Below are 17,095 nucleotides of genomic sequence, written 5' to 3'. Positions count from 1 at the left end.
ACCCCAAGCATCCGTCATCATTCAGTCTAAAGAGGTCCTTATGAAGTTTGTACTCCTTTGCCTTCCCAGGTGCTGTGGCTGGATGGCTGAAACAGAGCCAGTTGAGACTGAATCCACTGAAGATGGTCCTGTGGTGTGTGTGTGTGTGTGTGTGTGTGTGTGTGTCCTGAGGCTGGGATATCAACTCCCAGTGCTTGATGGCACACCACTGACACTGGCATTGACTGTCAAGAGTCTGGGTGTGCTCCTAGACTCCTCTCTGTCTATGGAGGTCCAGGTTGCAAATGTTGCCAGGCTGGCATTTTTCCAACCCCACCAGGTCAGGCAGCTAGCCCCCTTCCTCTCTAACCTGGACCTTGCCACAGTGATCCATGCGACAGTCATCTCAAGATTGGATTACTGCAACTCAGTCTACATAGGGCTGCCCTTGAAGCTGATACGGAAATTACAGCTTGTTCTGAATGCAGCGACGCATGTACTTACATGTACCTCAATGACGGCACACATTCAACCTGTGCTCCATCAGCTGCACTGGCTCCAGGTTGAGTACTGGATCCACTACAAGGTTTTGGTATTGACCTTCAAAGCCCTTAATAGTCTGAGGCCAGCGTACCTGCGGGACCACCTCTCTTGGTATGTTCCCAGAAAAGCCTTGCGCTCAGAAGATTACTATTATGTATTATACTAATTGATCGCCCTATCCTGACTTGTGCTGGGCTCTGGGCCATGTACAGTATGGCATAAGCATTAGAAACAATATACAAACACTAAATATAATAAAATTAATAACATTAAAAACTAATTTAAAACAAATTCAAGATGATATTACTAACAATTATACAATCGAAAATCTGGAATTCTGAACTGTTTTGGTCACTTAAGTTCTTTTTTGTTTTGTTTTGGAGGGGGGGATGGGTGCCAGCCATGTTGGAAAACCGTCACTGTCCCTGACCGAAAGCCTAGTGGAACATCTCTGCCTTCCAGGCCCTGAGGAACTGCATGAGGTCCTGCAGGGCTCTGACCGTATTAGGCAGAGTGTTCCACCAGGTTGGGGCCAGGACCGAAAAGGCCCTGGTCCTGGTCAGGGACAGCTGGACCTCTTTGGGGCTAAGGATCACCAGTGAGTTGTTATCTGCGGCGCATAACACTTTCCTGGGGACATAATGAAGGAGACAAAAATCTACTGGTGGTCTCTGGCCCAAGAGATTTCTGGTTGTCCTCAACTAGAGCCAGGGCCTTTTTGGCCCTGGCCTGGTGGAACTCTCTGCCTAGTGACATCCGTGCCCTGCAGGACTTTGTTCAATTCCAGAGGGTGTGCAAAACAGAGATATTCCACCAGGCCTACAGTTGAGGACAGCAAGGGTTCTTCTCCTGGCCTCTCTACAGCCATCACCATGTCTGGTTCAGGACCTGCTGTTGGGAGGGAGCATAATTTTACGTAGGCCACTGATAACTAGACAATGTGCATTGTGCTGTACTGTTTAAACTATTATTTATATTGTATTTAAACCCTTGTATTTTAATGATGTTGTACATTGCACTGAGCCCTCCAGGGGAGGGAGGTTTATAAATTCAACAACAACAAGAATAATAATATTTAACTCTAGAAACTGATGAGACTAGTTTTCTAAAGATACCCTTCCCCTCCAAAGATTACTAAGCAACACACAAGCTTAACTGAAGGTTTCATACTTTGGTTGACTTAAAGTACACTGAAGCAGAGCCTTTTATTCCAAGAAAGTCAGCTGGTCTTTTCTGAGTCTCTTCCTTTTTTATGACACCCCAAAGGAGGGACATGGTGTTGATAATACAGGGCAGCTCCTCCAAAATGGCATTCTTGGCATTCCTTAGGTTTGTAGGGTCAGCACTAAGTGGTGACTAGGAAGACAAAACAATTCTTGTTATAGATTGCAGAACACAGGCAACAATTGCCATATTCAGACTCAGAGATCCTGCCAAATATTTATCATGGCTACTCAAAAAACTCTGCTAACAAATGACTTAACATACCACTTCTCAAAATATACAAATACATTAACCACTCTAACATCTGTTAGCAAATGCAATTATTATTATTAACTTTCTTTATAGCCCCATCTTTCTCACTGAGACTCACGGTAGATTACAACATACAACCCCCCCCACAATTTAATCAGACAACAAAGACCTGTAAATAAATCATGCATTAAGTAAAGGTAAAGGTTCCCTTGCTCGAAAGCCAGGCGAATCCGACTCTAGGGTTGCGGTGCTCATCTCCGTTTCAAAGCCGAAGAGCCAGCGCTGTCCGAAGACATTTCCGTGGTCATGTGGCCAGCATGATTAAACACCAAGGCGCACAGAACGCTGTTACCCCATGCATTACAGAACTAGAAAACAGTACAAATGAAAAACTGTCTAAGGCAGCAAAAAGTATCTAAGGCATGGCATACCATAATGAAGAAAAGGGGTTACAAAGGAACTGGCCACTGAGTAAAAAAAAAGAAAAAAAAAAGGAAGGCAGTACACATCATAAACAGTGAAATATGGGTTTTCACCCTTACCAATGGCCATGGTTTATCACATGCACACCATTCCTTCAAGTAGTGCAAAGTGGTAAAATAAAAATGGTAGACCACTTTCTCCCAATATGTCTATAGCCAAGGAACAAACTAACTTCCAAAGACAGATTCTGCTACTTGGTCTTATGATATGAATCACATGATGCCAACCCAGTAAGCCCCTTCTATACAGAACAGAACAGAACAGAACAGAAAACCTTTATTGGCATAACAAGCTTTCTATACACATAGTACTACTTTCTGACTGAATGTACTTTGCAGCAAATTTATTTTAAAAAATTACAGTTACCTTTTTGCTTTGGTTTGGATAATCCAATAGACAAAAGTGCCCAATAGTAGTCAGACCTTCCAAAAGAGTTAGAGGATAATCTGGTGTAATGTTTTCTCTCTTAGAACTTATGCTTGAGGAAATAAAATTAAAGTTCAGTTAATTATTTCAATCTTGTAATCAACTTTATACTTCAGGTGTTTCATATCTCAACTCTGTTTGACCGAACTATTTTTTAAACACTCTTGTCCCCCCTTCTCTGGTCCCATCAAGTTATCTGCTGCCAATCTCTGTTCTAAACAGCAGTGGCAAGCACCTTGGGTGGCATGAGTGTGTGAAGGTGCTGTCTCAGTTCATACTTATAAGCTGCTTACTACAGTTAACATAAAGATGGTAACTGAATGACCAGAGTCATTCTTTGAAAGTTAACTATAACTGTACATTTTGATTCTGCATGCTTCTGTCAACAAACCTAATATCTATCAGATTCACCACGTTAGCTGTCATACTGATTTCCTGCAAATAGCAGTCATGTTAGAATATGCTACGCAATCGTTAGTTTTCTGAAAAAACATGTAAATTTAAAAACATGTAAACAATGATACACTGAACAGTAGAACATGAAAGCAAGTCCTTATGAATAGCCTACTCCGTACCTTACAGTTACCTTTGCTGACAGCTTCAGGGTTTCATGTTCATATTGTCTGACAAGTTCATCCAGGTTCTTACATATCTGTACAATAAACGGTGCCACTGTCCACCCCAACGACTTCCCAAAGTATGGCAGGGAATGTGCAACTAAGCCAACCCAAGCAGGATGCATCCCATACCCATAATCTGGTTGCAAACCTCTAACTACAGCAGACACAAACAATCCTTGAGACGTTATAGGATGTGGGTGCACATACTGCATAGCACCAATTGCCTCCTGAAAGTTAAGTGCCCTTTGCCATTCCTTAGATAAGCCCGGCTGGTTCTCTGTTTCCTCCTGAGTCTGTCCAAGATGATGCTCCAGAACTATTAATACTTGCAGAAGTTTCAGTAGTTCAATCTGTAAAGGATGCTCACTCCAGATCTGATCATGACCAAAATTAATGAGACTCTCCTCAACGAGGACTTCTTCATTTAAGACATTTGTTTCATCAGCTGTCATACATTCATACCGCTTCTGACTTATATACATGGAAGCTGACAGAGAAAGGAGGACAAACTCTTGAACTCTGCATCTGCTAAGCAGAGTGCGTATAAATTCCATGTTCTTGCCCTCTGCTGATCTAGCCAATGAAACCAGCTGAGTCATTATCCTGATTAAGACTTCAACGCTTTTGACCTGGACATCCCTATTGCCAAGCACATCTTTGTGGGTTACTTTCAAGTAACAAGGATAATAGGAGCGCAAAAAACTCAGACAGAGATAAGTCAGCAGTTCTATCAATAATGAATGGGGACACATAGTTGGTGACTGAGTCTGAAGCTTCCCATAGAAACTCTGTCCCACAAGAGCTTCCTGGTGGCGGGCAAGAAGATTGTAGATGAGATTCAGATGGGCCGTGGAGCTAGTATCCATGCTGGTGGTGGCTACAGCTTCGATAAACTCTCTGGGGTTTGTTTTTAGCACTGCTTCAAGAACAGAAAAAGCATATAACACCCTCTTGGAATCATATGGCTGCAAATACAAGAGAATATGCTTGAACAGAGCCACAATTGTCTCCCGTTTTTCCTTCTGCTGTTTTAGCAATCTAGATGTGCTAAGTGCTTGAAGTTCCAAATCTACCTCCTCGTCGCTTGAGAGAGATTCCGATGCTTGAGTTCTCTCAGAATCTGCTCGCACAAGGTTTAGTGCAGTACTGGATTTGGAACTGTCAGGAGGGCAAATGTTAGAGGGGCCAACATTTTTCATGCCTTCTTTGCCCTCAGGGGAGGCACTGCAGTTCTCCTCATTGCTTATATCTTGCTGATCCAGAGAAGGAGAAAAAGATGATGTATTATCACTGTCAGCAGGCCCTGTGCTGGTATCAGCAGACTCTGTATGTTCACTATCATCCTCTTCACCCATCTCTTCTGGAGATTCTGCACGCTGTGAAGGATCATTTACAGACAATTCATTTTTTTGTGGAAATTTGTCTGGGTCTTTTTCAACTTCAGCCCAAATAGCTTCCCTGTCTACAGCTGTAAACTGCTGCAACATAAAATTTTCTTCAGAACTGCTTTCATATAGCTCAGGGGCTCCCAAAGACTCATGGAAATAGGGCTTTTTCTTGCTAAACCAGCGATGCATGTCTTCTGAAAAGGCATAATAATTTTTTTTTAATTAATCACACAAAAATATATTTAAATAAATAAAATTAAACACATTTTAAATCCTGCCTCTTTCCACACAAGACCCAAGATACCTAACAAGGTTAAGACAATATCATAGGTCACACAAATCAAAATCAATGAATTAAGGAGAGGGTGTATCCAGAGATCATCACCCTCCTGGCTACGACTAACTCCACTTTTGAGTCACCTGTCTTCTTTCTTTTCAGCTGAATCATATGCTTTCTCAGCAGGTGGCTGCTCTAAATAAAGTATTTTGCTGCTGCCCTACTAGTATTATGCTTCAGTATTGATTAAAGTACTGAAACTAACAGGCATTAAACCCGAACAGCTAATGGCTCAAATTTTAATTCCCCTTTTAAAAACAATGCAGGAACAACTCTATTGAGGGAGTACAATCTTACCTGCAGTTTTTTTCTGTTTGATACAGTGAATGGAAGTTCGTTGTGTCTTGGGATGAAGCAGCAGCAGTAAAACTGGTTCAAGGATTCTTGCAACGTCATTAAGTGAGAGTGCTCTTACCAACCAACCCTGTGCTGTAGCACCAATTGCCCCATCTGAACAGTTAAGACTGTCCAATACAACAAACAGGGACCTGTAGATATCACAGTAATATTAAAACAAGGCATCAGTTATGTGGAATTATGTGATCACTTTCAGTGGAGGGCTGGGTTATGGTTCAAGGGAAGACAAATTTGGATAACTTTACTATTAGAACACTCCACCACTTGAGTATTCACTAGAAAACTGACACGACAGAATGGTGCTTCCAAGACAATGATGAGGGCTGGGTTATGGTTCAAGGGAAGACACATTTGGATAACTTTACTATTAGAACATTCCACCGCTTGAGTATGTCACCAGAAAACTGACACTACAGAATGGTGCTTCCAAGACAATGAAGGAACACATGCATATTGCCAGTATGTTTACTTTGGTGTACCTTTGGTAGGGATGGGCATGAACTGGAAAGAAGCCATTCATATTGGTTTGTGGCATGTCCGGTTCATGAGCCACGGACTGTGAACTTTTAGGTGCCAAATGAACCGATTCCGTTCATGAGGTTCATGATGCAGTAGACCCCCTCCCCCGAATGCTAAAGATAGGAAACTTGCAGGGGATCTCTAGCTGATTCTTCTCTACCTGTCCTCCAATTTGGTGAGCACTGGATTTATAGGGTTCAAGTTACAGCCCCCCAAAGAATGCTTTCTGGGGAAATGACAGGCGCAGGCTCAGGAGTGTATAGAATGGACGTCAAACTCACAGTGGACATCCGCTTGATGCTCCTCTACATGCTCTCCAAGGTATGTGCAGACTGGACTTAGGGGGTCCGAGTTATGGCCCCCCAAACAGGATAGTGCTTTTGGGGGGAAATGTCAGGCACAGGTTCAAAAGTGTACAGAATGAATGCTTTCTGGGGAAATGACAGGCGCAGGCTCAAGAGTATATAGAATGGACCCTGTGCAAGCTACAGACGTCAAACTCACAGTGGACATCCCCCTGATGCTCCTCGACATGCTCGCCAAGTTATGTGCAGACTGGACTTAGGGGGTCCGGGTTATGGCCCCCCCAAACAGGATAGTGCTTTTGGGGGGAAATGTCAGGCACAGGTTCAAAAGTGTACAGAATGGACCCCCTGCAAGCCACACACACCAAACGCACAGGGAACCGCACCCTGCCACCCGCTCCTCTACAATCTCTCCAAGTTGGGTGTGGATTACATTTCTGGGGTCCCAGTTATGGACTCCCCCCAAAAGGTGTCTCCAGTGCTTTGTCTGGAAAAGACAGATGTAGTTACTAGAGTCTATGAAATGGCTCAGGAACAAGCCAGTGACACCAAACTCACAGGGAAATGTCACCTGGGCAGACCCCCTGCCAGACACTGGAAGCAGGGCAAGCATTCCCCCCAAGCTCACAGCCCCCATCCAAGTCTCCAAAGGCAAGTTCTGAAGAACAGAAAGGCAGACATCCCCCATAGTCTTGCCAGGGGCTTTCCAAAGTAACCCCACAGCAGTTTGGCAGGCACCTAGCCACACAACACAAGCAAGTGAATCATGCCCAACGACTCTCACAGCCCCCCCCCCCAAGGCTGAAACACACAGATCCAGAGCACACCCATCAACTAGGGTGTATGTTTCTATGCAGCAAAGGAATGGAAACACATGTTGAGCTGGCAGGGCCATCCCCAAGTCTCCAAAGGTGGGTTCTGAAGGACAGAAGGCAGACGTCACCAGAGTTTCAACAAGGATTCCCCACAGTAACCCCATGGCAGCTTGGTGGAGACCCCTGGCAAGCACTGGAACCCAGTGAGGTGTGCCCACAACACTCCCTGGTGTCAGGTCCCCAGCTAAGACACTCTCTAAGGCCATCCCACCCCCACCCACCAGAGGTGGCATCCTCCCACCCACGTGCCAAGGGTGCAACCAGCATGCCAGATCACCTACAGAGGAAAAGGGGGACCGCAGGGGGAAAACAGGAGGCCTGGATCTTACTTTGTGAGGTCCATAGAGAAGTATCCTAGCAGGGGGAGGTTGATCACCCTGGCTGGGTCAAAGCATGAGTGGTGGAGGCTGAGAATTTCACCCAGGTGGAGGAGCAACCACTCACTCTAGACACTGGTGGGAGGGCAGGAGAGGAGACTCATGGCCATGCAAGAGAGATTGGACCAGATGACAGCTTTGCGTGATCAGTACTGCAAGGGATGGGAGCTGGTAAGCTCAGGGAACTTGGTGAGGTACTTACTCACCATCATCTCTGCCAAATCTTCTGCCATTGCATGCCTGGCATCCCTGCCACTGCTGATCTCCCAGTTCACCGCTGACAACCAGTGCCTCCCATGTTCTCCAATCCTGGGGCCCCGTTTCCAGCCCACAGTTTGGAAACATTTCTGCACCCTCCCCAGTGACCCTGTGTGGCAGAGTGCCAGGTGTTCCACATCCATGTTTGGAGGGATGCAACCCCCCTCAAAAAAACCCCCAACAACATCCTCCTTTGTCCTCTGCAGGCACCTGCAAAGGATGTACTGAACTATGTTGCCACCGGAAGAAAGAGTGGCAGCCAGCGGGAGGAAGAAGAGGCCCATCCCCTCTCAGCAGGGAGAAGCAGAAGGAGAACAAAAGGCCCCTCTGAGAAAGTCTCTCTGCACTTAGGGTACTGTGGGTGGGAAATCAAAGCAGGTCATGCTCCAAGAGGTCATTCCCCTGGGGATGCCAACAGTGCCATCCAAAAGAGCTACATGGAAGGCCCAGGAAGCAGTCACTTGCCTTGTCGGTGATACAATTGCTGTGGATGGCTAACTCTTTTCCCTCATGGAGGACACAGCCTTTTGCTGGCTGCTGCGACACCTGGCTCTCTGGTACTCCATCCCCTCACAGAGGACCATGGGCTGATGAGTCTGGCCCGCCATGCATCAATCTGTAGTGGCAATGTTCAAGGCTCAGGTCTCCAAAGCACAAGGCAGAACCACGCACCTCACGGCAGACCTCTGGAGCAGCCAGCAGCAGGGCTACCGGTCTTTCATCACCCACTGGTGGCAACCAGAGGTCCTCTGTCTGGACTGTCAGGGCATTGCTCAGGACCCAGGAGGGGACAGTCCTGCCACTGGGACACAAACTGTTATTTTTTTAAGTATTTAATTCCATTTCTATCCCACCCTTCCCACGAATGGGCTCAGGGCGGGTTACAAGGTCACACAATTCGTGACAACAGTAGCATATAAGTTAGATAGTTAAACATTAACATGTAAGTGATTCTGCTCCACATGTAGGGGATGGATGCAGACCACATGGCATGAAACATCGCCACCATAATACAGAGTAGCCTGAGTCTAACTAAAGGCCACCAGGGAAGAGTTGTTCATTATCAGAAGGGGTGGGCAGGTATAAAATGTGGATCCTCAACCAAGGCACCCAATAGCTAAGCTCCTCTGCTAGGTGTGAGCAGAGAGACAGGGTGGCTCAAAGCCCTGAGTCCACCTTACACCCAAACCCCACCATGGGAGAGGTGTTCACAGTCAGGTGGGATGGGAGGGTATAAATGTGAATCCTCAGCTGAGGCACCCAGTAGCTAAGCTCCTCTGCTTTGCATGAGCAGAGATACAGGGTGGCTCAGAGCCCTGAGTCCACCATACACCCAAACCTCACCAGGGGAGAGGTGTTCACAATCAGGAACAAATGAATGTGCTCTGCTTCTAACAAGTTCCCTGCCTCTCTGTCTGTCAACAGTGAACAGAGGAAAGGCTGCAGAGCTGAGCTGAAGGTATATATAGAATTCTAAATCCCATAGAGCAGAATGAGGACTCTTTTATTGGCAGCCGGCAGTGCCTGTTAAGCTTTAGAGCCCTATTGGTGTTTCCAAGGTTGGAGAAATTCAGCCCCCTGTTGCTTTGAAGTTTGGTAAACATTTTGATTGAAAGGAGACTGTCTGTAAATGCATCCATTCACAAAGTGCCACAAACCTCTATGAACCATTTGAAAGTTCACGGAAAGATGTTGCTGGATGACCTGCCATGAACTTCAGTTTGTGAACCATCGACATTTGTCATGAACATTAATTCATGAGCCAGTTCGTGCCCATCCCTAACTTTTGGTCATGGAAGTGGCCCCTCACATCAGATGGTAAAAAGGCTCTGGCTAAGCCTGTATTAATCTTCTGAAAACAAACTGAACATTGATTTTTGGTTTAGGACAGGTATATTTTTGGTGCATGTGAAACTTTAGCCATTTTCAACTCAATTAGCAAAAAGAGATGCAAAGGTATAGTTTCATCAAGATGTAAATTAAATATAACAATACCTATCAAAAGATCGATTGCGGGAAGTGACTCTGCTGCTCTGGATTTCTCTAGTCAAATGCCACATGATAGAGAATCGAAACAGTGCCTCCAGCCTTGTTCCCTTAAGCAGGAAAGAAACCCAAAACATTCAAAACAAGAATATGTTTGTGTTATTTCTGTGGAGTCATAAAACTATCTGAAATATCAATGCAAACAACATAATTGAATGACAATACAGAATCTGTCTCACAATGCAAAATTTGAATTTTACTAGTGGGAGACTCATAGGGAGTTGGGGGAGGAATCTAATTTTCCCTCTCCCACTATTTCCCTTCTATCATCACCATCACCACCACCACTTTTATCCAGCCCATTTCCCAAGAACAGGATTTCCTGCAAGCAGGACCCCCATGGTCTTTCCCTTTTCCCTGCTTTGTTCTCTTTCTCACCCATCAGCCAATCTACCTTTATCTGCCCACCCCCCGTATCTAGCTTTCCCTCCTTTCCCCTTCCAGCAGCCTCTACCTAAGAAAACTATGGCCAGGTTGTGCAGTACCAGCCGTGCCTGGTGGCCCAGTGGGAAACCTGCAAGGACTTGCAGGAGGCACCTCAGTCCTAGGAGAGTTATGCAAGTTGCCTGGCCCCAATTGCTGCTGGGCCTTGCCCCAATGACTCCTCACTCAAAGATCAAAAAGAAAGAACATGATATTGAGTTACAACCAGTTCATGGTGACCCTCATCTACAGGGTGTTCCAGGCAATAGACAAGCAGAGATAGATTGCCACTACCTTCCTCTGCATAGCAACCCCAGTCTTCCTTGGTGGTCTCCATCCAAGCACTGAATGTGGCCAACCCTATTTAGCTCCCAAACTCCGCTAAGCTCAGGCTAGGCTGGGCTATTCAGGCTGCTCAAAAACCAAAACAACTGTGGAACTGGCCATGCTCCTTCCTCCTGCCTTTCACTTAAGCCTGAAGACTGGCAATACTGGGTAGGTTCCCTAGCAACGGCCACTGAGGGTACCATAAAAAGCTATGGGCACTGCTTCAATTTTTGGTGTGTGTGTGTGTTAACCCCTCAGTGTATTTTTAAAAGATTTCAGATTTTTCTGCAAACCTGGGGTGTTTTTCAGCTTTGTAAAAAGTTCTGTCTTGCCTGTTCACAGCTCCAAGCTCCAGATTTAAGTATCCACAGATTTGGCCATGCTGAGAATTGATACACTGATGGCCACTTTTTAAAATTGCTAGCTGATTTGCATTAAAAGTAAGTGTGGATATCTTTATAAAACTTTTCCTTTCAGTTACTTTGCTTTGTTGATCTAAGGACTACCACACTTTTCTTCTGCTTTCAGTTTTTCAAGAGATCTGAATATTTTGATTAGTACAGGGGAGACATTTGATTAACTGCAGCCTTTTTATAGTACATCTCCTCCCCTCCCATTCTGCATTTCTGTCCGATAGACTTTAGTGCATCCTGAAACTGGCACTATGTCATCCAACTGAGTCCAACGTTATCTGCATTTTAACATTACAAGTTGCAGACAAGGGATGTTTCTATCATGTCCTAAAACACCTCTCTCTACCCTCCTTTTTTGAACAGCCAACCTGCCAAAGATTTTTTGGGACTTGAAAGCTGCACACTGTTTTGTGATATTTTGGTTTATCTTAACATGATTGTTGATATGACAGAATAAAAGTTGTTCTTTTTTTAGTTTCTCCATTCTTGGACCAAGCACAGATTACCACTCCCTGTAAGTAGCTTTCTTCATGATAAAACTGTAGTCCACTCACATTTCAAAACTTGGAGAAAGACAGTAAAGTGAACTGTGGTTTATAAAGAGAATGAGGCATCAAAGTAAAATAATTTCTTGAGCCACTGCAAAGTAATTGCCAAGGCAGAGCCAGGGTGTGTGTGGAACAGAGAAAAGCTTTTGCTTCTTCTCACTGAAGAGTGATAAAGGTTACTTGCCTGGAAGGAAAAAGAAGCAGGGCTTCCTGGATTGAGCTGGGGCAGCACTAGACAAAAGAGCCAAGACATGAGCCTGGGAACAATTTATGCCTCCCCTAGCAAACTGGCTATAAAGGGACTTCTTATTGCATCATGCCAATGGCCCATTCAGCCTTACATCATCTACAATGACTGGTAGCAATGCTCCAGGATTTCAAATAGAAATGTCTCACAGCTTCACTACCCAAAGTATGTTTTATATTTCTATTTCAAGCTAGAAATTTGATGTGGGGTTCTTTATGTGCAAGTTGGGGCTCTACTGAGTTGGGATTGAGCATTCTTATGGAAGCATGTTATCTTAACAGAGAAATAAGATATCACACACTCTTTACTGTATCAAACTGCTACTCTGTTTTTAGGAAAATACTGGTGATGCAAGATAGCAATCAGAAGATATATCAAGACAGACTAGGCATTTTAAAACAGTATCACTTTGCAAATTATGATTTCTGGGAAACAAGCAATTTAAGCTTTAATCTTACAGCATTTAATATATCAAACAGCATTTAATACTTGGTATCTCTGTTTATTTGTTAAATAGACCCTCTAACTGGGGGAAGGAGTGAGAGATCTTCAGTGGGTCTTAAAGGTAGAGACTGAAGGAGGTGGTTGTGAAAGCTGGAATACTACATTAGATTGTACAGTGTTTAATAAGACATTGATCAACAAGCCTTACTTTATCATGATCCAGTAATGCATGGCAGATAATGTCTTCACAAATATTAGCAGATGGAGCAAGACAATGGAGGCGAAAGAAAAGTTCTACACAAGTATTGTGATGTTCCCTTGTCTCTTTGTTTAGTTGATTCCAAAGCACTTGAGCAACTCTCTGGAATAAAATCAGAAATCAAATGAGCTATTTCCAGCAGTTTAACACACAATATATCTCCGAAAGGTCTGTATTTCATGTTTTCCTACAGTACAATGTTTATACATACAAACAAGCAACACGAGTAACACCAGAGTCAAGCATTAGATAACCCAAAAGGCAGTGTTACTTCCATTTTTAAATGTAGTATTTGTTATTTACATGACACAGAAACCTGCAATTAGAAAGCACAATAATTTGAAAGATTTCATACAGGACAACCTGCTTAACTTCAGCAAGATTGTTGTATCATGTACTTTCAGATTGTGCTTTGCTCTCCAGCTGAGTATTACCCCATATTACACAGACTGCAGTTCTACACACACACACTTGGGAGTAGCCTCAGCTGAGCTGAGTCAGACTTCTGAGTCAACATGTATGGGAATGGGTTACATATTACCTGCAGAACATATTATCTGCAGTATAAAGGACAAGTGTCCTCTAGACAATATACACCTACAGAAAACCCATATTCTGACTTGCAGGAATTTTTAAATGGAGAGATCAAGCACACCTGATAGAAATCAGTTTTTTCTGAAATCAGCTTTAGAACTCCAGGAGCAACAGGAGGAACTGTGACCATCTGTAGTCTTCCAAAGAAAGGGTTTTTCTTGGATATTTTATAACGCTTTATTCTGTCTTCAATCACCAGTGCTAATGATTGAGAATGGTTGATTAGATCCAACAGCACAGAGATGGACACATTCTGAATATGGCAGTCATTTACACAGCAGCATATTGTCATTAGGGATTTGAGCCACAGGGGGGAGCTGGATTCACCACCTCCTGAAGAAAAACAGACAAATAATTCACTTAAAATTTATGTAGGATTTTGCATTTACCAATGTTTTTGCAGTGATCATTACATAAGCCAGTAAGAGGTGACCACATGTTAAAATATTGCTATTTAGTGTGTACACACACAGAGAGACACACACAGAGTGAACTAGATGTGTACTACAACTCATTTGCCATCCTTCATATGGAAAGAGAGATCACACCTAACCTGAACATTTTCTACTTCTATCTGGCATTACATGTAACAGTACAAGCCCTTTCTGGGACAATCCATCCCTGCATACTGACCAATCTTTGGTAGGGTCTGTGTATCTTTCATCTGGTCAATATGTCCTATTACCACATTTACTAATTTACAGCCTAACATATTACACATTTGTATGCAGTTTCCAGGGAAACCCCTTGCTTGCAACATAGATTTGTAATACATTCTTCTGTGACTGGAGGTTCCTGAAAATTCACTAACCAGAAGTTCCTCTTACCAGGCACTTGAAAAAGAGACAAATAGAGCTGTTCCGTTTCTTCCTCAGAAAGATAGACAGGAAACGTAGTGCAGTCCAGTAAGAGGTAGCACACGGCAGCAAAGGCCTCTCTGCAGTCCTCTCTTGTGTCTCCCAAGTCCAGCATGACTTGGTCAATGTCCCACTCATCCTCCTCTTTTTTCCTTTGACTATCCAGGTCATCTAAAGGACACTGAGATGCCAGCCCTTTCTGTTTAAAAGGTGATCCTCGAACTGTGAACAAGCCTGATAACATCTGCTTAAACTGTGGCACAGTGATTTGCTTTGAGTCCCATGAACTCCTTTTCTTGCCAGCAGTTTTAGTTACTTGATAATGTTTTTCTTTTTTCTCCTGTCCATTTGTGTGCTCTGTGGAAATACTGCCATTACCGGAATCTTGCAAATGAACACCAAATATATATTTACTAGCAAACTTTGCAACTAACTCCTGGACACAGTACACGGTCTTCTGCATGTCCCCACCCTTTTTCCAGACATCATCTCTCTCAGGAGTTACCCTGGGCATTCTCAAGTGCTGTGACAGCTCTGGGGATGAAGCACTAAGACCTATGCCACTGTCTTCAGACTTGAGTGGAGGAAATTGAACATCTTCATTCTGGAGGACTTTGGTTTCTGAAGTTAGCTCAGAACTCTCTTCCTTTACAGGGCTCTGAAATTAGAAAGACAGGATCCTTAGTTCTAAACATGGATGTATTAGTTTCATTCAAATTAAGTGAGAACAAACTAAAAAAAATCCAGTGTTTACAGTTTATAGTGTGAACTCAAAGTTACGTGTATTCATAACTGAAGCCAGCACTTCAATCTCTCATTCTCTCTTAACCTAGCCTGTCCCATTGGGCTTTTATGAATAACAAAATGAAAGAGGAGAAAACACCATGTTTGGAGCTCCCTTGTCTATTTATACATACACATGAACACACAAGCAAACACACTTTATATAAATATTAACAAAAAAGATGGGAAAGAGAAGGGATTTCTACCACATGCCTCTTAGATCTGTGTCCCTCATGGCTGTTTGAAGCCAGTGGTGCAGGAATATGGGGCCCTCTGATGGACATTATCAATCTGTCCCTAGATTTGGGGGTCTATCTGGAGGGTTTGAAAGAGGCTGTGGTAATACTGTTCTTGAAAAAGTCGTCCTTGGATCCTTTAGATCCTTCCAATTACCACCCAGTTGTTAAAATCATTTCTGGGCAAAGTAATTGAGAGAGTGGTAACTGAGGAGCTCCAACGTTTCCTGGATGACACATCCACACTTGACTGTTCCAGTCTTGTTTCTGCCTTGGCCATGGGATGGAGACGGCGTTGGTCGCCCTCAGACAATTTCTGCAACCAACTGGATCGAGTCAGATCAGCACTGTTGTTTATTGCTAGATCTTACAGCAGCGTTCAACATGGTTGACCATGACCTGTTGACCCACCACTTTACTGACATAGGAGTTCATGGGGTAGTCTTGCAGTGGCTTAACTCAATTCCCTGATATCAGGGACAGAGAGTAGCACTAGGGAGGAGGATGTCAACTTGGTACCCCTTAATATGTGGGGTCCCTCAGGGGGCAATCCTCTCCCCAATGCTATTCAACATCTATATGTGCCCCATTGCCCACTTGTCATGGAGTTTCAGCTGGAATGTCACCAGCACCCAGCTGTATCTGTTGGTGGCTGGCTGCCCAGACACTGTCCCACAAAATCTGGCTGATGGGTTGGAGGCTGTGGTGGGATGGTTGAGGAAAAGCCAACTGAAGCTGAATCAAACTAAGACAAAGGTTCCATGGATGGGTGGGTGGGATTCAGAATTGGGATCCCAACTTTCCACTCTTGACTATATACCCCTAATCAGGAGTTTGGGCATGGTCTTGGATACCTCCTTATCTATGGAGGTTCAGACCATGAACGTTGTCAAGCTGGACTTTTACCAGCTGCGCCAGGTGAGGCAACTGGCTCCTTTCCTGTCTCACCCTGACCTGGCCACAGTAATCCATGCAATGGTCACCTATAGATTGGATTACTGTAACTCACTCTATGCTGGCCTGCCCTTGAGACTGATCCAGAAACTCCACCTGGTTCAGAATGTGGCGGCATCACGGACAGCACACATTCAGTCTGTGCTGCACCAGCTGCAGCGACTCCCAGTGGAATATCGGGTTAAGTTCAAGGTTCTGGTACTGACCTTTAAGGCCTTCAGTGGTCAGGAACCCATGTATCTCTGGCACCGCCTCCTCTGGTATGTCCTCCAAAGAGCTTATGCTCTGCTGAGAACAACTTACTGGTGGCCCTAGGCGTCTGGCTGTCCTCGACCAGAGCAAGGGCTTTTTCAGCCCTGGCTCCTACCTGGTGAAACTCTCTGCCAAACCACATCTGTGCCCTTCGGGAACTTGTGCAGTTCTGCAGGGCATGCAAAGCAGAGATGTTCCGTCAGGCTTTGGTTGAGGACAGCGACGGGTACCATCCTATCTGGCACTCCCTTCCCTCCTTGACTCTGCCTTCTCTCAGTCATTGTGAGACAGTGATGCAATCTGTAAATTTGTTTTTGATGCCATCTGATGTTGTTTTTAAGCTATTTTTATCTCTTAGATTTTAAGTTGTATAATACTACATTGGTAACCACCCTGAGCTCTGTGAATTCAGAGAAGGGCAGTATATAAATTGAAATTATAAATAAAAATAAATAATACAGTTTTATACCAACACATCACAGTATCAGTAGAAAGATAATATTTGAACTTGTATTACAACAGAATCTATTAGCAGCTCTGACAGTTCAACAGCAAACTCTGCTTTGTTTCTCCTAGTTTCTAACTCTGATATCAGTTGCTCTCATCTATGAGACCTCTTACACAGATAAAGAAATAACCGAAAATAAAAGCAGCCTATTTCTTTTCTTCTCTCAAGAAGCTGAAAGCTGATCTTTATGCCACCGCAATCCTAGGTACATTTACTGGAAGCAAGTCACAGTCATTTTAATAAAATTTGCCTAAGAATCAG

At 44.0% G+C, this 17,095-nt stretch overlaps 1 protein-coding gene across 1 annotated transcript in view; it reads right to left on the bottom strand.

Moving 5' to 3' along the window:
- Nucleotides 1–17,095, bottom strand: part of DOPEY2 (dopey family member 2) — a 92,053-nt gene that overhangs the window by 32,150 nt on the left and 42,808 nt on the right. The window contains exons 16-23 of the mRNA XM_015422388.1: nt 14,072–14,759; nt 13,306–13,577; nt 12,600–12,752; nt 9,939–10,039; nt 5,550–5,740; nt 3,483–5,109; nt 2,848–2,959; nt 1,693–1,878 (exon numbers count right to left, since the gene is read on the bottom strand). Of these exons, the coding sequence (XP_015277874.1) occupies nt 1,693–1,878; nt 2,848–2,959; nt 3,483–5,109; nt 5,550–5,740; nt 9,939–10,039; nt 12,600–12,752; nt 13,306–13,577; nt 14,072–14,759 (3,330 nt within the window). The remainder of the gene's footprint in view (nt 1–1,692; nt 1,879–2,847; nt 2,960–3,482; nt 5,110–5,549; nt 5,741–9,938; nt 10,040–12,599; nt 12,753–13,305; nt 13,578–14,071; nt 14,760–17,095) is intronic.

Source organism: Gekko japonicus, unplaced genomic scaffold (assembly GCF_001447785.1).
Source record: "Gekko japonicus isolate JY-2015 unplaced genomic scaffold, Gekko_japonicus_V1.1 scaffold1070, whole genome shotgun sequence".
NCBI lineage: Eukaryota > Metazoa > Chordata > Lepidosauria > Squamata > Gekkonidae > Gekko > Gekko japonicus.
This window is presented reverse-complemented; position numbering and strand designations above follow the sequence as displayed.